Source organism: Euprymna scolopes, chromosome 45, assembly GCF_053919585.1.
Source record: "Euprymna scolopes isolate OS-2025 chromosome 45, ASM5391958v1, whole genome shotgun sequence".
Lineage (NCBI taxonomy): Eukaryota > Metazoa > Mollusca > Cephalopoda > Sepiida > Sepiolidae > Euprymna > Euprymna scolopes.
In genome coordinates, this window is record NC_136526.1 from 24,132,164 (window position 1) to 24,157,112 (window position 24,949).

Below are 24,949 nucleotides of genomic sequence, written 5' to 3' on the forward strand. Positions count from 1 at the left end.
TGGATACTATTGTAGATTATATGGGATATATATATATAAAAAACACAGAAGTATTAAAATTAGTCTTGTAGACGACTAGGATATATATATCCTAATCCCATTACAAAAAAAAGTAATGAAACGAATGGAAAGAAGGAAACAAAACTCAATTGCTGGATAAAATAAACATGTTGTGTATTTACTTTTAACAAATGAATGTTTTAGGTATAACACGTGTTCATGTCTGCGTTCGGCTGTAACCATCATTTGTTGTGGGACTTGTAGTATAGAAGGAAAAGGAAATGTGTGTTTATCTCACTTTCGGGTCACTATCGTTTTTTTTTTTCTCATGGAAAGAGAAGTGAATAATGTAGTGGAAATGGGAATGACAGTCCAGCGTGTAGACAAAGAAAAGGATAGAGGGTTGACATCAGTAAAGCTGTGCGCCATGTTAGCAGTCAGCTACACGAAGGTATTCTCAGGCACAAGTTGTATATATAGATAGAGAAAGAGTGAGAATGTCAATCCAGTCCATGGAGAGAGAAAGCGTATAAAGTGTACGTACTGTTTGTTAGTTTTTTGCCTCACATATAGTAGCAGGTGACGTGGGTGCGCGCGCCCCGAAAGGGTGAAATGGTTTGTCGACCACTCACTGCGGAAGGCGAGTTGAAAAGGATAGGAAACAGCTTGTCTCTTGCTTTTTTAGTTGTTTCCGGTGGTCTTTTGTGCATGTGTGGATTTCCTTTGAAAGGGGAAGTGACGTTGCCCATGTGTGTGTACATGTGCGCGTATGTGAGTACATGTGTGTACGTTAGCGTGTATGTGTATACACATGAATGTAAGTGAATGTACGCAAACGTGAATATATGTAGGTGTGTGTATGTGCGCATATGTTTGTGTGCGCATATGTATGTGACAAGAAATATGGCTTGAGATGTGAACGCGTGTTTTTGTGACTAGAAAAGACTCGCGCAGTCTGAATCAACGTTTAATCATATACCAAATTAAATGCTATTTAGGTCCAACTTTTTAAAACGAGACGAGGAAATGAAATAAATAAAACATACTTTTTACATTTCTATATCATAGATGCTGAAGAATTTTAAATGATATCTTATTATTTAACATACCTCCATTTAATGAATTCGCATTAAATTGAGGATCAGATTGACCTGGCAAAAGAAATACATGTATTTGTTAAATTGCAACACTTAAAAAGATTCACTTAAAATTTTATATATTTGATTATGAAACGTACATGATGCCGCTTGCGCTAATAATCTCATGTTAAAACTATCACAAGATGGATGTAGGACTTGAATAAAAATTAATGCAATTAAAAATGCTTAAAAAAAATGAGTTATTCTTCTTGCTTGATTTTTATTTTTAGGAGACAATATAAAATGCTTAAATATATTGCACCAGTTATAGTATGTTTTTATGAATCGTAAATATTTATAATTAATAAATACTGTAAATAACATGGGACAACAGCAACAAATTAAATTGGCTAATCAGAATCAGTTTTATTTATAAGCTTAAATGCTATTTATGTTTAAGTATTGAAATCATTGAATATAATATTATATATCATATTATTTTTTATGTTTTGTAAATAATGATGACTTTAAACATTATTTATTGCATACATATTTTTATTCACTTTACAACATAAGTCTTCGTTAAAGCTTGTAAATTGTATGGCAAAAAGAAAGATGAAAATTAGCAATACAGAATTAGCGTTTCATTCCATGTCAGTGAATTTCATACAGTGTTAGACCAAGTTTAGTTTTTTGATCGGACAACATAATTTTACCGATAAGACATAAATAAATAATAATGCTAAACAAACAGATAATAAATAATGCTAAACACGTTAAATGTAAAACTTGAATGAATATTAATGCAAGTAAGAAACATTAACACGTAATAAAAAATAAGAGTTATTCCCCTTTGCTTGAATTTGATTTTCAGAAAAACTAATACATTATCATGTGTACATTTGTTGGACTAGATTAAATATTGTTTTATAAATGTTAACTATTCATAATTAATATATCTGTAAATAACATGGTACAACAACTACAAATGAAAATTGGCTAATCAGAATCAACCAAATTTTTACTAAAAAATAAATTAAAAAATATTTGTAAATAAAAAAAATATTTGTAAATAATAAAAACAAGTAAAAATTGTTCAATCTTATTTTATTTCAAATAAATTGTTTCTTATAATGTTCAGATTGAAATCACAGAAACGAAATAAATGAGCCGTCATTGGCTGTTATTATAATGGATCCTTACTCTAGTGAAACGGTGTTACCCAAGAGAAATGAACTTCAGTTGCTTTTTGTAAATATTTGTATAGTTTTGTAGATCATATGGTATAATAATAATAAAACAAAAAAACCCCCAGAAATATTAAAATAAGTCTGAATCAACGTTTAATCACATACAAAATTATATGCTATTTAGGTCCAACTTTTTAAAATTCAGACGAGAAGATTAAATACTGAAAACATAATTTTTACATTTACATATCGTAGCTGAACACTTTTAAATAATATTTTATTTATTTCATACCTTCATTTAATGAATTCGCATCAACTTGAGGATCAGATTGACCTGGCAAAAGAAATACATGTATTTGTTAAATTGCGACATTTAAAAAGATTAATTTAAAATTTTATATATTTGATTATGAAACGTACATGATGCCGATTGCGCTATTAAGTCACAAGTTAAAGACATTACAAGAAAAAAGACAAAACATAAATCCAAAATAATTTTTATCTAATAAAGATTAAGCAAAACGCAAGAAAAAAAAATGATGAACTGAACCTAACAATTGTTTAGAAAGTAAAGAATTGGAAATGCTAATTGGATGTACAACTTGAATAAAAATTAATGCAATTAAGAAACGCTAATACTTAATAAAAAAAAGAGTTATCCTTCTTGCTTGATTTTTATTTGTAGGAGACCAAATATGATGCTTACATACAGTGCCGGCAAAAAGAAAGTCTGCACTTGTAATTTTTTCAAAAACTGCAAATCTAAGCTAAATTTAATGTAACTGTTTAGCCACCCTATACCTCATTTGATTTGCCTTTTATTACTCTATAATTTTAACTGTTCACATTTGATTATTAATTGAAATATTCTAGTGTTCACATCAATTTATAAAATAACTTCAACAAATTCGCTTAAAACCAGCTAAAATTCTCGCCCCAAATCTGTTTAAAATATTCACCAACAGGCAACAAAGCATCTCTAATCGAAATTGTTGCTGTTCCAGGTTATACAACGTAACATTTAGTCCGTATGCTACGAGTTTCTCTTAGTGATCGTCAGGAGCTCATTAATCTCCACCTTTCTAACTTATCCAATCGAGAAATCAGCCGCAGATTGAAATGTAATGAGAAAACGGTACGAAAGACTGTGCGAAAGTACCAAAACACCAACAGTGTTCGTAATGCCCTAAATCTGGTCGTACTAGAGTTACTTGTAACAAGAAAGACAATGCTATTAAGATCTGCAGCCTAAGAAATAGATTTGAAATGGCTCCCCAAATTCAACAACAGTGCAATCTTGTTAAAAAGTGCTCTCTTTCTACTGTCTAGAACAGATTAAAGAAATTTAATCTGCAAGGATATATTGCACGACGCAAGCCAATGATTTCTGTAAAGAACAGAAAGGGCCGTCTCGACTTTGTCAGATGCAATGAAGATCATGACTCTTCATATTGGTTAAAAGTGCTTTTTAGCGAAGAAAGCAGACTATAGGGGAGGCAGTAATGGTAGGTAGTACGTCCGTCAGAGGAAAGACGAAGAATTTAATCCTAAGTGCTCAGTTTCAATGCTGCAATGTGGTAGTGGTTCAGTTTTGGTGTGAGACATTATTAGTACCAATAGTCCAGGGCCTATAGTTCGCTTGCAAGGTCGAATTAATTCGACCAAATACATTAATATGTTGACTGAGCATTTTCTACTCTACTTTTGTCGGAATTTGGATGATAATCCCATATTCGCACAGCTGGCAATGTCAAGAGGTTCCTGGAAGAACATGATATTCCGTGCTTGGATTGGCCTGCACAATCTCCAGACCTCAATCCTATCGAAAACGTATGGCATTACATCAAGCAACAGCTACACAATGATAAAATTTCAAATTTGGAAGAACTTTGACAAAAATTAAAGAAAAGTGGGATGTCCTTTCCTGGAGTATTGCTGCAGTCTAATTCAAGGAATTCCCAAAAGACTGCAGGCTGTCAAATTGCAGAATGGCTATGCTACTAAATATTAACGAGTTCATTGTGTTCCTGTTGTATTTGTGTTGCATTCATGTACTTAATTTACATTTAAATAACAATTTTCCATTGTGTGGACTTTCTTTTTGCCTCCTCAATTTGAAGTTATTTTTTTAAATTGACGTGAACACTAGAATATTTCAATTAAAATTCAAATATGAACAGGTAAAATTATAGAAGAATAAAAGGCCAATCAAATGAGGTATACGTTGTATAAACAATTACGTAAAATTTAGTTTCAATCTGCAGTTTTTGAAAAAAATTACAAGTGCGGACTTTCTTTTTGCCACCTGTGTATATTGCACCAGATGAAGTATTTTTTTATGAATCGTAAATATTTATAATTAATGAATACTGTAAATAACACGATACAACACCAACAAATAAAAATTGGCTAATCAAAATCCAAGTTTGATTTATCAGCATAAATGCTATCTCTGTCTAAGTATTGAAATCGTTCAATATAATTTTATAGATTAAGTATCATATTATTGTAACATATTGATGCCTTTTCACTTTTATTATTGCATACTTATTTTTATCCGCTTTACAACATAAGTCTTCATTAAAGTAAAGGATATGACAAAAAGAAAAAAAAGATAAGAAGTAGAAAGCCTAAATTCCATGTCAGTTAATTTCCAACCGTGTTACACAGAGATTAGTTTTTTAATTTAACCAACACAATATTACGGATAAAACACAATTTTTACATAAATAATGCTAAACACGTTAAATGTAAAACTTGAATGATGGTTTGGTTGGTTGGTTTTTGTTTTACGGCATATCAACCCTTTTCGGGTTGTTAATGCCGAATCCAAAGATTTTGAAGAAAAATTTTTTTTAATAGAATATATTTGCTGTTTTCACGCCAGTTTCTATTTGACCCATAGTTGGGGCCCTAACAGGTACTACCACTCCGGGTCAGAGTGGACCTGGGAGCAATGGTAATTAAAGGGTGGCTCCACACTCCCCAAAGCCCACAAGCTGGGGCCTCACCACTGGATATAGTTTAAGTCATATCCAGGACCCCCATTGAGGGACTTTACCCTCTGCAGGGGGGCAGTTGGCGTATTCTAATGCCCCACCGACAGGGCCAAAACTTGAATGAATATTAATGCAAGTAAGAAACATTAACACTTAATAAAAAATAAAAGTTATTCCCCTTTGCTTGAATTTGATTTTCAGAAAAACTAATACATTATCATGTGTACATTTGTTGGACTAGATTAAATATTGTTTTATAAATCTTAACTATTCATAATTAATATATCTGTAAATAACATGGTACAACAACTACAAATGAAAATTGGCTAATCAGAATCAACCAAATTTTTATTAAAAAATAAATTAAAAAATATTTGTAAATAAAAAAAATATTTGTAAATAATAAAAACAAGTAAAAATATTTCAATCTTATTTTATTTTAAATAAATTGTTCAGATTGAAATCACAGAAACGAAATAAATGAGCTGAGTGTCACTATATTGGACCATAGCTGTACCGACACGGCATTACCTAGAACAATTAGTTTCAGTTGCTTTTTGTAAATATTTAGATAATATTGTACATAATATTGTATAATCAAAAACAGATAATGAAGAATAGCAAGTTTTAACGTTTCAGTCATTATCAGTTTATTTCTAACCTAATCTAACGTTAGGCTAAACTTTTTTTAATCATGCCAACATAATTTTATGAATAAGACATCATTTTCACATTCATATCTCGTAGATGCTAAACACTTTAAATCACAATCTATTTACATACCTCTGTTCGCATCAAATTCAAAATCAGGTCCTGGCAAAAAGAAAGATATGTATTAAATTGCGAAACTTAAAAAGATTCAACAATAAACCAAACAATTGTTTAGAAAGTAAAGAATTGGGAAATTTAATTGGATGTAAAAGTTGAATGAAATTAAAGCAAGTAACGACAATTAACATTTAATAAAAAAAATAAATTCCTCTTGCTTGGTTTTTATTTTGAGGAGACTGTATAAAATGTTTTCATCTGTTTCACTAGATTAAGTATTTTTTAATCAATCAAAAATATTTATAATTAATAAATAATGTAAATAACATGGTACAACAGCAACAAATAAAAATTGGCTAATCAGAATCAAAGTTTGATTTATCAGCTTAAATGCTTTCTATGCTTAAGTATTAAAATCCTTTAAAAGAAATGGTATATATAAGTTATCATATTATTGTCTATGTCTTGTAAATGATGATCATTTTGAACAACATTTTATTTATTTCATACCTTTTTTTATTGGATTCGCAACATACATGTTCGTAGGAGCTGGTAAAAAAAAAAGAAATGATTTTTTTTATTGAAGTAATGCATTAAACTTATTAATAAATAAGATTTGATAGCGATCTACTTTTATTCCTGACAATATGGACTTCTCAAAATTTTAATTAAAAAGTGGCCGAGGGCGAAGGACAAGCATACTTTCTGTACTCCTGTAAGTACACACTTTTTTCTTTACAAAGGAGTCACGACTTATCAAGAGCTGGAGGTCACTCAAGGATAACGGTTTATGAGTGTTAATGGGACAATATCGTAGTAATCGTCGTTAGTTGAAATTTGGTAAAGTGGATTACTTAAGGGAAACGGCTCATCAAGAACTTCACTTTAGACTTGAAGACAGCCATATTGTAGTTAGCTAGAAGACAGGTAAACGGAAGAGAGTTTCACAGGCGTGCATTTCTAAAAAGAGAAGCATTGTTCATGTAATCTACGTTTAGGTTTAGGCACAGATAAAGAGTGGGGGAAATTTGTGATAGTGGTTTCAGATAGATGAGAGATTTTATGAATGTTTGGCGAGGGGTGACCATAGCTTTGAGCTTAGACAAGCACTTGCTATGAAAAAAAAAACGATAAATGATCCTACCATTTTTCCAGCTATCTTGGCAACAGAGTTGATGTACATGTTCAATTTCAGATCAGAAGCTTGTCAAAACATAGAGCCTCCCCAAGATGAGTGCCATTCATTTCAATTGATGCCAGACGGAAATCAGAGCATTAATGATGTAAAGGTTGAAGCTTGCTTTTAGATGCATTAAAAGTAACCAGCCACCTTTTTCCCCATTGTACCAGAGAATCAGAGAGGACTTGGTCATTTTTGGCCTTTGAAGTGTTTCCATAGATGGTAGTGTCATCAGCATAAATATCTACGCATGATCTTAGAATGTGATTTGCGAGATCATTGATGTAGATCAGGAAAAGAGTTAGACCCAGCATGGACCCATGAGGGACTCCAGCATTAATATTGTGAGCTTCTGATTTCTGCCCATCAACCACTACTCTTATGAGTTTATCAGAGAGAAATGATTTAATAACTGAGAAGACATTTCCAGCTATACTATAGCTGGAGATCTTGTGGAGTAAACTTTTATGCCATACTTTATCAAAGGCTTTTGATATATTGATAGATTTGCTAAACCTATGAGATATAACCGTTAGCACATCTGCTGTAGATCTAGCAGGATGGAAACCATATTGCATATCACTAACGAGGTTATTGTTGCTGAGGTGGTTCACTACTTCTCTATTTAGTTTCATAGTGCGTTTCCAGATACTGTAGGGAATACGGGAAGGTTGGTGGCCTTAATTGCATAGGGTAGAATTAGCTACAAAGTTCTTGGCAAAGAGTTTGGCTTTGTCTGATGCTGACGAGATTATCTTAGGTCCATTGATGATGGTTGGGATAGAGCACATGTTCAGGATTCTGTTTGCTATTTGCCAAAACTGGTGAGAACCAAGCTGCTGCTCAGCTACTTTGGACAACGGACTGAGCATACAACTCTCTCAAATTTTTTATTACTCTTTGACAGTGGTCGCTGGCAGTCCTTAAAGTGGCTTTAGTAAATATGCTACCGTATTATCTTATTTATTACAACATTGGTTACAAAAAAACTCAGCCTAATTGTGTCACAACATAGCTCAAACTTTTGTATTAACAATAGCAACAAGAATTCGGACTTATTGAAGATATGATAAAAAAATCTGACATTTAGAGCAACCATGGATCTACATAGCTTTTCTCGCCTAATAGATGGGTTGTATAAGTTTTTAATAATAGAGAGTTTCTCAAACTATAAAAACAATCAGTAATTATTAGTTTTTTATAAGCATTTGTAGTGAAGCATATCATGAGATAATGAGAAAGAAATATTTGTAAAAAACAAAAAATAGTTCAGTCTTATTTTTACTTAATAAATTGTTTCTCATAATGTTCAGATTGAAATCACAGAAACTAAATAAATAAGCTGTCATTATATTAAATCCTAACTGTACTGAAACAGCGTTGCCTAAGAGAAATTAACTTTACTTGCTTTTTGTAAACATTTGGATACTGTTGTCAAAAACTTTAAATGATATTCTATTTATTACATACCTCCACTTAATGAATCCGCATCAAATTGAGGATCAGATTGACCTGGCAAAAGAAATATATTTATTAAATTGCACACTTAAAAAGATTTTTATATATTTGATTATGAAACGTGTCTGCTGCCTACTAATGACATGTTTAATACAACACAGGAAAAAAAAAAAAGATAAAATCCAAAATATTTTTTTATAATAAGTGTTCAGAAAAAAGTCAGGACCAATGGCGATGAACTGGATATAATTGGATGTAAAAATGAAGATTAATGCAACTAATGATTAATAAAAAAATTAGTTATTTCTTCTTGCTTGGTTCTTATTTTTAGGAGACTATATAAAGCAAGTTTAGTTCACCAGCTTAAATACTATCTATACTAAAGTATTAAAAGTTTTAAATAAAATTCTACAGATTAGATATCATATTCTTGTAAATGGTGATCACTATGAACAACATTTTATTTATTTCGTACTTATTTTTACTGAATTCGCAACACGTGTTCATAGGAACTTGTTAAAGAGAAATACATTTATTTATTGAAGTAATTCATTAAAATTCTTAATACATGTGTCATGATGTGATAGCGGTATGCCTTATTCGGCACTATATGGACTTTTTAAAACATTACTTATAAAGCTATCTACTACAAAGTTTCTGTAACATAATCATAACATCATCAACGTTCTGATCCCCATCTGGCGTCAATTGAAATGAATGGTCTTGGGGAGGTTCCATATTTTGAAAAGCTTCTGGGCTTGACCTTTACTCCTGATCTGAAATGGAACACGTACATTAAATCCGTTGCTAAGGTAGTTGAAAAAAAATGGTGAGAGTTTTCTATCGATCCAGTAGATGCAATTCTTTACCTATATAAGAGCCAGGTACGTCCAAGAATGGAGTATAGTTGCCACATCTGGGCATGAGCTGCTAGAAAGATCTTATCCTGCCTTAACAGAGTTCAAAATAGACTTCGTAGGGATGCCCTTTTCTCTTCCCTGCAACCTTTTTCTCACAGAAGAGACATTGCGAACCTGGCTTTATCGTTATTTTCATGGCAAGTCTCGTCTGAGCTCCAATCTATGGTTGCCCCTCGCCAAACTTGAGAAACACTCATCCTTCTGAAAACACTAGCATTAGTTTCTGCCCACTCTTTATCTGTGCCTAAACCTAAATGTAGATTCCATGAACAAAGTTTAGAACTGCACACCTGAAGAACTCTTTTCTGTTTTCCTGCTTTCTAGCTGACTACAATATGGTCGTCTTCAACTCCAATGTATCAATCAAGTTTTTGATGAGCCGCTCCCCTTACGTAATCCAATTTACCAAACGATTACTATGATATTGTACTACTGTACACTCATTAACCCTTATCCTTGAGTGGACGCTGGGCCTTGATAAGTGGTGCCTTTTGTAAGTACACACGGTTGTAAATATGCCAACGTGTTGTCATATTTAGTATGGCACAGGCGACGAGCAATGCAGTCTAATTTAGAACCAGATAAAGATTGGCAGTGGTCTAGGATCTTCACATTATTTCTAGTTCAGTAAGATGGATTATATTACTTCATAAGAATAGAGAGTTTCTCAAAATTACTGGAAATATTAAAATATAAAAACAATCACAGAAGTAATTATTAGTTTTTTTTTTTATAATCATCTGTATTGAAGTATATCATGAGTGAATGAGAAAGAACTTAAAAAATAAATTTTATAAATATTTGTAAATAATAAAAACAAGTAAAACTTGTTCAATAATATTTTGTTTTAAACAAATCATTTCAGATTGAAATCACTGAAACAAAGTAAATGAGTTGTCACTGGCTGTTATTATAATTAAATCCTAGCTGTACTGTCACGACCTTGCTCAAGAGAAATTAACTTTAGTTGCTTTTTGTAAATATTTGGACACTATTGTTGCTTATATGTTATAACATAAAAACAGAAGTATGAAAATTAGGGGGAATCAACGTTTAATCATATACCAATTTAAATGCTATTTAAGTCCAACCTTTTTTTAATCTGGACAACATAAGTTTATATATAAGATATAAATTTTACATTTAGATATCGTAGATGTTGAACACTTTAAATGATATTTATTACATACCTCCATTTAATGAATTCGCATCAAGCTGAGGATCATATCCTGGCAAAAAAGAAATGTATTTATTGAATTCGACACTTAAAAACATCAATGAAAGATTATATTTATTTGATTATAATTTAAAAACATTAATGAAAGATTATATTTATTTGATTATAAAAGCTATATGTTGCCTATTGCGCTACACAGACACATGTTAAAGAAATCACAAGGAAAAAAAGAAAAGATAAAACACAAAATAATTTTTATCTAAAAAGAGTTAAGCAAAACGTAAGGAGAAAACGATGAATTGAATCTAACAATTGTTTAGAAAGAATTGGAAAACTTAATTGGATGTAAAAATTGTTTAGAAAGAATTGGAAAACTTAATTGGATGTAAAAATTGTTTAGAAAGAATTGGAAAACTTAATTGGATGTAAAAGTTGTTTAGAAAGAATTGGAAAACTTAATTGGATGTAAAAGTTGTTTAGAAAGAATTGGAAAACTTAATTGGATGTAAAAGTTGTTTAGAAAGAATTGGAAAACTTAATTGGATGTAAAAATTGTTTAGAAAAAATTGGAAAACTTAATTGGATGTAAAAATTGTTTAGAAAGAATTGGAAAACTTAATTGGATGTAAAAATTGTTTAGAAAGAATTGGAAAACTTAATTGGATGTAAAAGTTGTTTAGAAAGAATTGGAAAACTTAATTGGATGTAAAAATTGTTTAGAAAGAATTGGAAAACTTAATTGGATGTAAAAGTTGTTTAGAAAGAATTGGAAAGCTTAATTGGATGTAAAAGTTGTTTAGAAAGAATTGGAAAACTTAATTGGATGTAAAAGTTGTTTAGAAAGAATTGGAAAACTTAATTGGATGTAAAAGTTGTTTAGAAAGAATTGGAAAACTTAATTGGATGTAAAAGTTGTTTAGAAAGAATTGGAAAACTTAATTGGATGTAAAAGTTGTTTAGAAAGAATTGGAAAACTTAATTGGATGTAAAAGTTGTTTAGAAAGAATTGGAAAACTTAATTGGATGTAAAAGTTGTTTAGAAAGAATTGGAAAACTTAATTGGATGTAAAAATTGTTTAGAAAGAATTGGAAAACTTAATTGGATGTAAAAATTGTTTAGAAAGAATTGGAAAACTTAATTGGATGTAAAAGTTGTTTAGAAAGAATTGGAAAACTTAATTGGATGTAAAAGTTGTTTAGAAAGAATTGGAAAACTTAATTGGATGTAAAAATTGTTTAGAAAGAATTGGAAAACTTAATTGGATGTAAAAATTGTTTAGAAAGAATTGGAAAACTTAATTGGATGTAAAAGTTGTTTAGAAAGAATTGGAAAACTTAATTGGATGTAAAAATTGTTTAGAAAGAATTGGAAAACTTAATTGGATGTAAAAATTGTTTAGAAAGAATTGGAAAACTTAATTGGATGTAAAAATTGTTTAGAAAGAATTGGAAAACTTAATTGGATGTAAAAGTTGTTTAGAAAGAATTGGAAAACTTAATTGGATGTAAAAATTGTTTAGAAAGAATTGGAAAACTTAATTGGATGTAAAAGTTGTTTAGAAAGAATTGGAAAACTTAATTGGATGTAAAAGTTGTTTAGAAAGAATTGGAAAACTTAATTGGATGTAAAAGTTGTTTAGAAAGAATTGGAAAACTTAATTGGATGTAAAAGTTGTTTAGAAAGAATTGGAAAACTTAATTGGATGTAAAAGTTGTTTAGAAAGAATTGGAAAACTTAATTGGATGTAAAAGTTGTTTAGAAAGAATTGGAAAACTTAATTGGATGTAAAAGTTGTTTAGAAAGAATTGGAAAACTTAATTGGATGTAAAAATTGTTTAGAAAGAATTGGAAAACTTAATTGGATGTAAAAATTGTTTAGAAAGAATTGGAAAACTTAATTGGATGTAAAAATTGTTTAGAAAGAATTGGAAAACTTAATTGGATGTAAAAGTTGTTTAGAAAGAATTGGAAAACTTAATTGGATGTAAAAATTGTTTAGAAAGAATTGGAAAACTTAATTGGATGTAAAAATTGTTTAGAAAGAATTGGAAAACTTAATTGGATGTAAAAGTTGTTTAGAAAGAATTGGAAAACTTAATTGGATGTAAAAATTGTTTAGAAAGAATTGGAAAACTTAATTGGATGTAAAAATTGTTTAGAAAAAATTGGAAAACTTAATTGGATGTAAAAGTTGTTTAGAAAGAATTGGAAAACTTAATTGGATGTAAAAGTTGTTTAGAAAGAATTGGAAAACTTAATTGGATGTAAAAGTTGTTTAGAAAGAATTGGAAAACTTAATTGGATGTAAAAGTTGTTTAGAAAGAATTGGAAAACTTAATTGGATGTAAAAGTTGTTTAGAAAGAATTGGAAAACTTAATTGGATGTAAAAGTTGTTTAGAAAGAATTGGAAAACTTAATTGGATGTAAAAGTTGTTTAGAAAGAATTGGAAAACTTAATTGGATGTAAAAATTGTTTAGAAAGAATTGGAAAACTTAATTGGATGTAAAAGTTGTTTAGAAAGAATTGGAAAACTTAATTGGATGTAAAAGTTGTTTAGAAAGAATTGGAAAACTTAATTGGATGTAAAAGTTGTTTAGAAAGAATTGGAAAACTTAATTGGATGTAAAAGTTGTTTAGAAAGAATTGGAAAACTTAATTGGATGTAAAAATTGTTTAGAAAGAATTGGAAAACTTAATTGGATGTAAAAGTTGTTTAGAAAGAATTGGAAAACTTAATTGGATGTAAAAATTGTTTAGAAAGAATTGGAAAACTTAATTGGATGTAAAAATTGTTTAGAAAGAATTGGAAAATTTAATTGGATGTAAAAATTGTTTAGAAAGAATTGGAAAACTTAATTGGATGTAAAAATTGTTTAGAAAGAATTGGAAAACTTAATTGGATGTAAAAGTTGTTTAGAAAGAATTGGAAAACTTAATTGGATGTAAAAGTTGTTTAGAAAGAATTGGAAAACTTAATTGGATGTAAAAGTTGTTTAGAAAGAATTGGAAAACTTAATTGGATGTAAAAGTTGTTTAGAAAGAATTGGAAAACTTTATTGGATGTAAAAGTTGTTTAGAAAGAATTGGAAAACTTAATTGGATGTAAAAGTTGTTTAGAAAGAATTGGAAAACTTAATTGGATGTAAAAGTTGTTTAGAAAGAATTGGAAAACTTAATTGGATGTAAAAGTTGTTTAGAAAGAATTGGAAAACTTAATTGGATGTAAAAGTTGTTTAGAAAGAATTGGAAAACTTAATTGGATGTAAAAGTTGTTTAGAAAGAATTGGAAAACTTAATTGGATGTAAAAGTTGTTTAGAAAGAATTGGAAAACTTAATTGGATGTAAAAGTTGTTTAGAAAGAATTGGAAAACTTAATTGGATGTAAAAGTTGTTTAGAAAGAATTGGAAAACTTAATTGGATGTAAAAGTTGTTTAGAAAGAATTGGAAAACTTAATTGGATGTAAAAGTTGTTTAGAAAGAATTGGAAAACTTAATTGGATGTAAAAGTTGTTTAGAAAGAATTGGAAAACTTAATTGGATGTAAAAGTTGTTTAGAAAGAATTGGAAAACTTAATTGGATGTAAAAGTTGTTTAGAAAGAATTGGAAAACTTAATTGGATGTAAAAGTTGTTTAGAAAGAATTGGAAAACTTAATTGGATGTAAAAGTTGTTTAGAAAGAATTGGAAAACTTAATTGGATGTAAAAGTTGTTTAGAAAGAATTGGAAAACTTAATTGGATGTAAAAGTTGTTTAGAAAGAATTGGAAAACTTAATTGGATGTAAAAGTTGTTTAGAAAGAATTGGAAAACTTAATTGGATGTAAAAGTTGTTTAGAAAGTATTGGAAAACTTAATTGGATGTAAAAGTTGTTTAGAAAGAATTGGAAAACTTAATTGGATGTAAAAGTTGTTTAGAAAGAATTGGAAAACTTAATTGGATGTAAAAGTTGTTTAGAAAGAATTGGAAAACTTAATTGGATGTAAAAGTTGTTTAGAAAGAATTGGAAAACTTAATTGGATGTAAAAGTTGTTTAGAAAGAATTGGAAAACTTAATTGGATGTAAAAGTTGTTTAGAAAGAATTGGAAAACTTAATTGGATGTAAAAGTTGTTTAGAAAGAATTGGAAAACTTAATTGGATGTAAAAGTTGTTTAGAAAGAATTGGAAAACTTAATTGGATGTAAAAGTTGTTTAGAAAGAATTGGAAAACTTAATTGGATGTAAAAGTTGTTTAGAAAGAATTGGAAAACTTAATTGGATGTAAAAGTTGTTTAGAAAGAATTGGAAAACTTAATTGGATGTAAAAATTGTTTAGAAAGAATTGGAAAATTTAATTGGATGTAAAAGTTGTTTAGAAAGAATTGGAAAACTTAATTGGATGTAAAAGTTGTTTAGAAAGAATTGGAAAACTTAATTGGATGTAAAAGTTGTTTAGAAAGAATTGGAAAACTTAATTGGATGTAAAAGTTGTTTAGAAAGAATTGGAAAACTTAATTGGATGTAAAAGTTGTTTAGAAAGAATTGGAAAACTTAATTGGATGTAAAAGTTGAATGAAATCAAAGCAAGTAAGGAACACTAACGCTCAATAAAATATAAAAGTCATTTTTCTTGCTCGTTTCATTTTGAGGGGATTTTATAAAAATATTTATTTCATACTTTTTACTTGATTCGACACATAAGTTAGTAAACCAGAAATACATTCATTTAATGAAGTAGCACATTAAAATTATTAGTTTAATGTATTATGATGTAATAGCAATCCATTTTATTTTTTACTACATAGACACTTTATAACATTAGATATTGAGCGACCTACGGTAGAAGACAATCAGGCTTTCTGTAACATACTCTCCTGTACTTCTGTAAGTAAATGCTCTCGTACATATGCCCCGTGTTGTTATAATCACAACACTGGTGACGAGGAACTCGGTATAATTGTGTCACAACGAATCAAACTCTTGTCGTATTAACAATGATAACAGGAACTCTGACTTATGTTAGATACAAACGTGAAATAACATTCTATTTATTTACATACCTCCATTTAATGAATTCGCCTCAAATTGAAAAGTAGGCACTGAAAAAAAAAAGAAAAGAAATACATGTATTTAATAAATTGCGACACTTAAAAAGATTAATGTAACACTTTATATATCTGATTATGAAGTGTACATGATGCTGATTGCGCTAATATTAACATGTTTTAGCCATCACAAAAAATCGAGAAAAGATAAAATGCAAAAGCATTTTTATTTTATGAAGAATGAAACAAAACGTAAGGAGAAAACGATGAGTTACAATTGTTTATAAAATAAAGAATTGTAAAACTTAATTGAATGTCAAACTTGTATGAAAATGTAAGTAAGAAACACTAAAGTTTAATAAAATATAAAAGTTATTCCTCTTGCTTGGTTTTTATTTTGAGGAGACTTTATAGAAATGCTTACATATATTACACCAGATTAAGTTTTTTTTATGAATCATAAATATTTATAATTATAAATAATGTAAATAACATGGTACAACCGCAACAAATAAAAATTGGCTAATCAGAATCAAAGTTTGATTTATCAGCTTAAATACTACCTATATCTAATTATTAAAATCTTTTCAATATAATTTTATATATTAGATATCATATTATTATTGTCCATGTCTTGTAAATGATGATAATTTTGAATAAAATTTTATTTATTTCATACCCTTTTTTATTGGATAAAACTTCGTAGGAGCTGGTAAAATAGAAATACATTATTTATTGAAATGATGCATTAAAATATATTTTCAATTCATTAAAAAGCAAAATTAAATCAGTCTTTCTGTAACAAACGCTTGTGTAACAAACTGTCATTACACAAACGTTTGTAAATATGTCATCGTGTTGTTTTTTATGAATAACAACACTTGCGACATAACTCAAACTTTTGTCGTATTAACATTGGCAACAAGAACTAGGACTTATGTCAGATACATAGCCAAGAAGAAATTTTAGTTGTTTTTTGTTAATCTTTTGATGCCATTGTAGATTATATAGTATATAAAAAGCGAATGAAAATTGATTAGTGATTTTTATTTATTACATACCTCTTTTTACTGGATTCGCAACATTCGTCTTCATAGGACCTGGTAAAAGATAAATACAGTCATTTTTTTTAAAGAAATGCATTAAAATTATTGACATAAAGTTTTATCATGTATAGTTTATAATATACTAGCGAGGGGTACCCGGCGTTGCCCGGGTGTTTGGAGGTCTGTGTGGAAACTCAGAGGGTGAGGTGGGGTGGGGGTTTAAAAAAAAAAAAGTAAGTATGAGGATCGAACCCGAACCGCTGAGGCAAAGTTGTAAATTAAAGTGTGAAAAAAAAATTAAAAAAAACGTGCGACGTTAACGATTACCCCACCGCGAGATGCTAACGGAAACACGTTTGAATTTATTTTATTACTTGGATTTGGCAGGTGCCCGTTTTAATGAGTTAATGAGGTCAAGTTTGACTGCGGGATAGTATTCATTTACTGCTGAACGCCCCCCCCCCCCAAGATGTTATAGGAAAAAGACTAACCCACATGCGGTGAGCGACAAATGTTGAATATTTATCTTCCCGAAATCGAGCAAATTAAATAGATAGGCGAGCTTCGTTGTTAACTGTGAGATATTACGATTTTTATGTAACTAGCGAGGGGTACCCGGCGTTGCCCGGGTGTTTGGAGGTGTGTGTGGAAACTCTGGGGGGGGGATTAAAAAAAAAGTAAGTATGAGGATCGAACCCGGACTGTTGAGACAAAGTTGTAAATTAAAATGTGAAAAAAAAAGTGCGACGTTAACCATTGCCCCACCGCGAGATGCTAACGGAAACACGTTTGAATTTATTTAATTTATTGGATTTGGCAGGTGCCTGTTTTAATGAGTTAATGAGGTCAAGTTTGACTGCGGGATAGTATTCATTTACTGCTGAACGCTTTTTTTCCCCCAAGATGTTATAGGAAAAAGACTAACCCACATGCGGCGCGGCGAGCGACAAATGTTGAATATTTATCTTCCCGAAATCGAGAAAATAAAATAGACAGGCGAGCTTCGTTGTTAACTCTGAGATATTACGATTTATATATGATATAAAAAGTTTTAAAAAGTTGTGAACCGACAAGAAAAAGCGAACACACATACATACATAAATTTTCGCTTTTATATTTATAGATATAAAAAGTTTTAAAATTTTGTGAAGCGAGCGACCGCTTCTCTGAAAAAAGCCTTTTGTAGACATACAGAAAAAGCGAACATACATACACACACACATACATTTTCGCTTTTATATTTATAGATTATTTTTTAATGAAAGGGAGTTTCTCAAAATTGCTAGAAATATTAAATAGTAAATGAAACAATCAGAAAAGTAATTACAAGTTTTTTATAAAACATATCATGAGAGAATGAGAACGAACTTTTTATTAAAAAATAATTTTTTTAGAAATATTTGTAAATAATAAAAACAAGTGAAAATAGTTCAATTTTATTTGAATTTAAATTAGTCGGGTGCCCAGCGTTGCCCGGATGTTTAAGTGGTGTAATAAGGACCCCGGGCGGGGAGGGTAAGGGGTAAAAACAACAGTAGCGGGGGCGCTCAGGTGTGTGTGTAGGTGGTGTTGTAAGGAACCCTGAAAAAAAGAGAAAAAGTGGTAGTAGCGAGAGGGGGGTATCAAAACAACAATAGGCAGAAAAAAGTGTTAGTAAGCAGACAGGCTCGAACCCATAAGCGAAGGAGAACAAAAAGGGTAAAAAAACAAAAAACGTGACATCTTAGCCGATGTCGCCATAGCGCGACCGGAAGTGGAGAGCGTTGAAATTAACTGTACTCAACCGAAAAAAAAAAGACGATGACTTGCTAAAATGGCAACGCAAAAATATCAGTATCCAAATAAATAGTAATTGTATCAGTATGAAGGGGTCCCCTACATTGACTAAGGAGCAATTACAGAACAGATACTACCTGGACGAAGGCTGGGAGTTGGCATTTTATTTATTTGCTTTCCCACGAAAGCAAATTAGACACAAGGTTGTTTTTTTATGTAGGGGAAAACCAGAACCCCCCCTCCCAAAGCGGGCAGTCTGGCAGTGTCCAAATAAATAGCAATTGTCTCGATATGAAGTGTTTAGGGTTTAGAATGCTTTTAGGGCACACCCTAATAAAATAAACAGTTCAATAAAAGCCTCTGAAATGACGAACACAACAACTTCGTAAAAGGTAACACAGAAAAGGTTTATTAAGGAGAATGTGATATGTTCCTGGTCAAAAGTTGGACTCCGGCCACCAGGTTGTGTCGCGGTAGTTATTCCCCGTGGAATCGTCGATACCGTTAGAAATCACCGAGGTGGAGAGAGAGAGAGAGAGAGAAGAAAAGGGAGGTCCGTTCTGTTTGGTGTCTCTCTCAGTAAAGACGAGTTGTTCTTCCTCCAACCGGATGCTGGCCGATTTCCTTTGGGGATAGGAAGGATCAATGCGCCGTACCCCTGCTTGGTCAACATGTGGCCAAATAACACAGGGGTGAGGCATTGATTCGAGTAAGAAAAAAGTCCCTTTTGTTTCTGCTACAAGGGTTTCCCCGACATTGACCAAAACCTAATTACTTCAGTGAAGCATCAGAACAGATACTACACTTTGATTGCGGGAGTTGGCGTTTGCGTTCAATTAGTTTCCTTTATTTATAGGAAAAAGGCAAACAAACAGCTGACACAACAGGATGGTGGGAATTTTTTAAAACTCGATCAAAAAGGAAAAAAAAAAGAGACGATGTCGTTTTGCGAATCTGAGAGATTACGATCTGGGAAATATGCCAAAATTTCTCGTGGAATGTAACCGACACGAGAACCCCCGCCCACAGCCAAAATGCCTTTCGCAGACATACACAAACACGCGCGCCCATTTTGCCTTTTATATATTAGGCAAGCTTGGGTGCCCGGCGTTGCCTTGGTGTAGAACTGTGTGTTGAGCAAGAAAAAAAAAGTGGTAGTTGGCAGGCAAGCTTTTACCCGTACCGCGAAGGAGGAAAAGAATGTGAAAAACAACGTGACGTCTTTGCCGTTGCGTTCATTGCCAAACTGGAAGTGGCGGAGGTTTTAATTAAGGCTAGTCAATCGAAAAGAGGGGATCACTTTCGAAAATATCGGGGGAGGGGAACTACCCCTCCTTGTAGAAAAGTGCACAAGTGAGGATGAAAGAATTAATGTTTTAGGCCAATTTTTCGATATTTGTCGTCCAAAGGGTTGAGCTTCAAAACGATACCGATCTCGTGAAAATCTGTCGCCTCAGTCGAAAGTTTTAGGCATACATACATCTTCAGCTCTGCAGGCCTGCATGGTGGTGGTGATGATGATGATGACTTTAAATAAATCATTTCTCATAATATTCAAAACGAAATAAATGAGTTGTCGCTGGCTGTTGTTATATTTGATTCTAGCTGCACTGCCACGACTTTTTCAAGAAGAAATAAAATTGAGTTGCTTTTTGTAAATCTTATTGTATAAGCAAAAAAAAAAAAAAAAAAAACCCAAATAGAATGAAAATTGGCTAATGTTTTTATTTATTGCATACCTCTTTTTACTCGATTCATAACATTCGTCTTCATAGGACCTGGTAAAAGATAAATACAGTCATTTTTTTTAAAGAAATGCATTAAAATTATAAACATAGAATTGTATATTATGATAGCGATCTACAGGACTATATAGACTTTTCAAAACATTATACAGCCAAATTAAAGCAGACATTCTGTAATGCTGTAAGTACAAACGTTTGTAAATATGCCGTTTTGTTTTCTTATTTATAACAACACTTGCGACATAACTCAAACTTTTGTCGTATTAATACTGGCAAAAAGAACGAGGAGTTATGTCAACTACATTGAAAATACAGTAAAAAAATCAAATAAAATTTAGACCTTGACCGGAAACTGAGCGACCATGGTCTAGGATCTACATAGTTTTTTTTTAGAAATATGTGTAAATAATAAAAACAAGTAAAATTGTTTAATCTTATTTTAATTGAAATAAATCATTTTTCATAATGTTAGCTTGAAATCAGAGAAACGAAATAAAAGTCACTGGCTGTTATTATATTGGATCCTAACTGTACCGACCTCGCCCAGGAGAAATTAACTTTAGTTTTTTTTTTTTTTGTAAATCTTTGGATACTATTGTAGATAATATGGTATTTAAAAAAACGAATGAAAATTGATTAGTGATTTTTATTTATTGCTTACCTCTTTTTACTGGATTCGTAACAGGCGTCTTCACAGGACCTGGTAAAAGGGAAATACAGTTATTTTTTTAAGTAATGTATTAAAATTAACAAAGTTTTAGAATAGCAATATAATTTATTTCCTGACGATACAGACGCCTCAAAATATAAATTATATAGCGCCTCCTAGCAAAAAAAACAAACAAAAAACAAAAACAAAAAACAAGCAGTGGTTCTGTAACATACTCTTTTGTACTTCTGTAAAAAGACACTCCTGTAAATATTATTATCAGCTCTTCAAGATCATAACACTGGCAACGAGGATTTTGCCACAACGTGAGTCGGACTTTTTGTCGCACATAACACAAGCAACAGGAAATCGGAATGATACCAGATACATTGAAAATGTGATAAACATCTTATAATATTTAGATACCTGGCTGACCCAATAGATGAGTTATGTTAGAGAGTTTCTTGGAATTGCTAGAAATATTAAAAAGTAACAAAAACTATCACAGAAGTAATCATTAGTTTTTTCACAAGCATTTGTAGTGAAGCATTTGTAGTGAAGCATTTGTAGTGAAGCATTTGTAGTGAAGCATATCATGAAAGAATGAGAAAGAAATTGTAAAATAAATATTAGAAATATTTGTAAATAATAAAAGTAAAAAATAGTTTAATCTTATTTTACTTGAAATAAATTGTTTCGTATGTTCAGATTGAAATCACAGAAATTAATAAATAAATAAGCTGATATAATATTTGATCTTATTGACACGACGTTGTCCATTGAATATTAATTTCAGTTGTTTTTGTAAATATTTCGATATTATTATCGAAAATATTATCGAAATATTATTTTCACTAATATTTCGATAATATTTTCGATATTATGATATAGGAAACAAAAAGGGATTGAGAATCAACATTTCGTTAAAAAATATTTTGGTCCAACTTTTTTAATCTGTGCAACATAGTTTATGGATAAGATAAAATTTTTACATTTATATCTAGTCGATGCTGAACATTCTATGTTTTATGTACCCCCATTTCATGAATTTAGCGACATAATTTATTATGTATTGACAATACTAACCTTTCAAATAACGCTAGACAATACTAACCTCTCAAATAATGCTAGACAATACTAACCTCTCAAATAACGCTAGACAATACAAGCCTCTCAAATAATGCTAGACAATACTAACCTCTCAAATAACGCTAGAAAATACTAACCTCTCAAATAATGCTAGAAAATACTAACCTCTCAAATAATGCTAGAAAATACTAGCCTCTCAAATAATACTAGACAATACTAACCTCTCAAATAATGCTAGACAATACTAATCTCTTAAATAATGCTAGACAATACTAACCTCTCAAATAATGCTAGACAATACTAACCTATATAATAATGCTAGATAACACTAACCTCTCAAATAAAACTAGACAATACTAAGCTCTCAAATAATGCTAGACAATACTAGCCTCTCAAATAACGCTAGACAATACTAACCTCTCAAATAATGCTAGACGATACTAACCTCTCAAATAATGCTAGACAATACTAACCTCTCAAATAATGCTAGACAATACTAACCTCTCAAATAATGCTAGACAACACTAACCTCTCAAATAATGCTAGACAATACTAACCTCTCAAATAATGCTAGACAATACTAACCTCTCAAATAATGCTAGACAACACTAACCTCTCAAATAATGCTAGACAATACTAACCTCTCAAATAATGCTAGACAATACTAACCTCTCAAAGAATGCTAGACAATACTAACCTCTCAAAGAATGCTAGACAATACTAACCTCTCAAAGAATGCTAGACAATACTAACCTCTCAAATAATGCTAGACAATACTAACCTCTCAAATAACGCTAGACAATACTAGCCTCTCAAATAACGCTAGACAATACTAACCTCTCAAATAACGCTAGACAATACTAGCCTCTCAAATAATGCTAGACAATACTAACCTCTCAAATAATGCTAGACAATACTAACCTCTCAAATAATGCTAGACAACACTAACCTCTCAAATAATGCTAGACAATACTAACCTCTCAAAGAATGCTAGACAATACTAACCTCTCAAATAATGCTAGACAACACTAACCTCTCAAATAATGCTAGACAATACTAACCTCTCAAATAATGCTAGACAATACTAACCTCTCAAATAATGCTAGACAATACTAACCTCTCAAAGAATGCTAGACAATACTTACCTCTCAAAGAATGCTAGACAATACTAACCTCTCAAATAACGCTAGACAATACTAGCCTCTCAAATAACGCTAGACAATACTAACCTCTCAAATAACGCTAGACAATACTAGCCTCTCAAATAATGCTAGACAATACTAACCTCTCAAATAATGCTAGACAATACTAACCTCTCAAATAATGCTAGACAACACTAACCTCTCAAATAATGCTAGACAATACTAACCTCTCAAAGAATGCTAGACAATACTAACCTCTCAAATAATGCTAGACAACACTAACCTCTCAAATAATGCTAGACAATACTAACCTCTCAAATAATGCTAGACAATACTAACCTCTCAAATAATGCTAGACAATACTAACCTCTCAAAGAATGCTAGACAATACTTACCTCTCAAAGAATGCTAGACAATACTTACCTCTCAAAGAATGCTAGACAATACTTACCTCTCAAATAATGCTAGACAATACTTACCTCTCAAATAATGCTAGACAATACTAACCTCTCAAATAACGCTAGAGAAAACTAACCTCTAAAAGAATGCTAGACAATACTTACCTCTCAAATAATGCTAGACAACACTAACCTCTCAAATAATGCTAGACAACACTAACCTCTCAAATAATGCTAGACAATACTAACCTCTCAAATAATGCTAGACAATACTAACCTCTCAAAGAATGCTAGACAATACTTACCTCTCAAATAATGCTAGACAATACTAACCTCTCAAATAACGCTAGAGAATACTAACCTCTCAAATAATGCTAGACAATACTAACCTCTAAAATAATGCTAGACAACACTAACCTCTCCAATAATGCTAGAAAATACTAACTTCTCAAACAACTCTAGACAATACTAGCCCCTCAAACAATGCTAGACAATACTAGCCTCTCAAATAACGCTAGATAATACTGACCTCTCAAATAATGCTAGACAATACTAGCCTCTCAAATAACGCTAGAAAATACAAACCTCTCAAACAACGCTAGATAATACTGACCTCTCAAATAATGCTAGACAATACTAGCCTTTCAAATAACGCTAGATAATACTAACCTCTCAAATAATGCTAGACAATACTAGCCTCTCAAATAATGCTAGACAATACTAGCCTCTCAAATAACGCTAGATAATACTAACCTCTCAAATAACGCTAGAGATTAATAACGTCTCAAATAACGCTAGACATAACTAACCTCTCAAATAACGCTAGAAAATACTAACCTCTCAAATAATGCTAGACAATACCAACCTCTCAAATAATGCTAGACAGTACTAGCCTCTCAAATAATGCAAGGCAATGCTAGCCTCTCAAATAATGCTAGACAATACTAACCTCTCAAATAATGCTTGACAATACTAACCTCTAAAATAACGCAAGACAATACTAACCTCTCTAATAATGCTAGACAATACTAACCCCTCAAACAACGCTAAACAATACTAGCCTCTCAAATAACCCTAGAAAATACTAGCCTCTCAAATAACGCTAGACAATACTAACCTCTCAAATAATGCTAGACAATACTAACCTCTCGAATAACGCTAGACAATACTAGCCTTTCAAATAACGCTAGAAAATACTAGCCTCTCAAATAATGCTAGACAATACTACCCTCTCAAATAATGCTAGACAATACTACCCTCTCAAATAATGCTAGACAATACTAGCCTCTCAAATAATGCTAGAC

General features: G+C 31.1%; 1 protein-coding gene across 4 annotated transcripts in view; it reads right to left on the bottom strand.

Annotated features, from left to right (window-relative positions):
• Window positions 1–24,949, bottom strand: part of LOC145269291 (uncharacterized) — a 200,957-nt gene that overhangs the window by 74,475 nt on the left and 101,533 nt on the right. For 2 of the 4 annotated variants that reach the window (XM_080124976.1, XM_080124977.1), the window contains exons 12-21: window positions 21,029–21,067; window positions 20,362–20,400; window positions 16,862–16,900; window positions 15,816–15,854; window positions 10,785–10,823; window positions 8,687–8,728; window positions 6,547–6,585; window positions 6,052–6,081; window positions 2,562–2,603; window positions 1,110–1,151 (exon numbers count right to left, since the gene is read on the bottom strand). In XM_080124976.1, coding sequence (XP_079981102.1) covers window positions 1,110–1,151; window positions 2,562–2,603; window positions 6,052–6,081; window positions 6,547–6,585; window positions 8,687–8,728; window positions 10,785–10,823; window positions 15,816–15,854; window positions 16,862–16,900; window positions 20,362–20,400; window positions 21,029–21,067 — 390 coding nt within the window. The remainder of the gene's footprint in view (window positions 1–1,109; window positions 1,152–2,561; window positions 2,604–6,051; window positions 6,082–6,546; window positions 6,586–8,686; window positions 8,729–10,784; window positions 10,824–15,815; window positions 15,855–16,861; window positions 16,901–20,361; window positions 20,401–21,028; window positions 21,068–24,949) is intronic. The other 2 variants (XM_080124978.1, XM_080124979.1) reach the window with 2 other exon arrangements.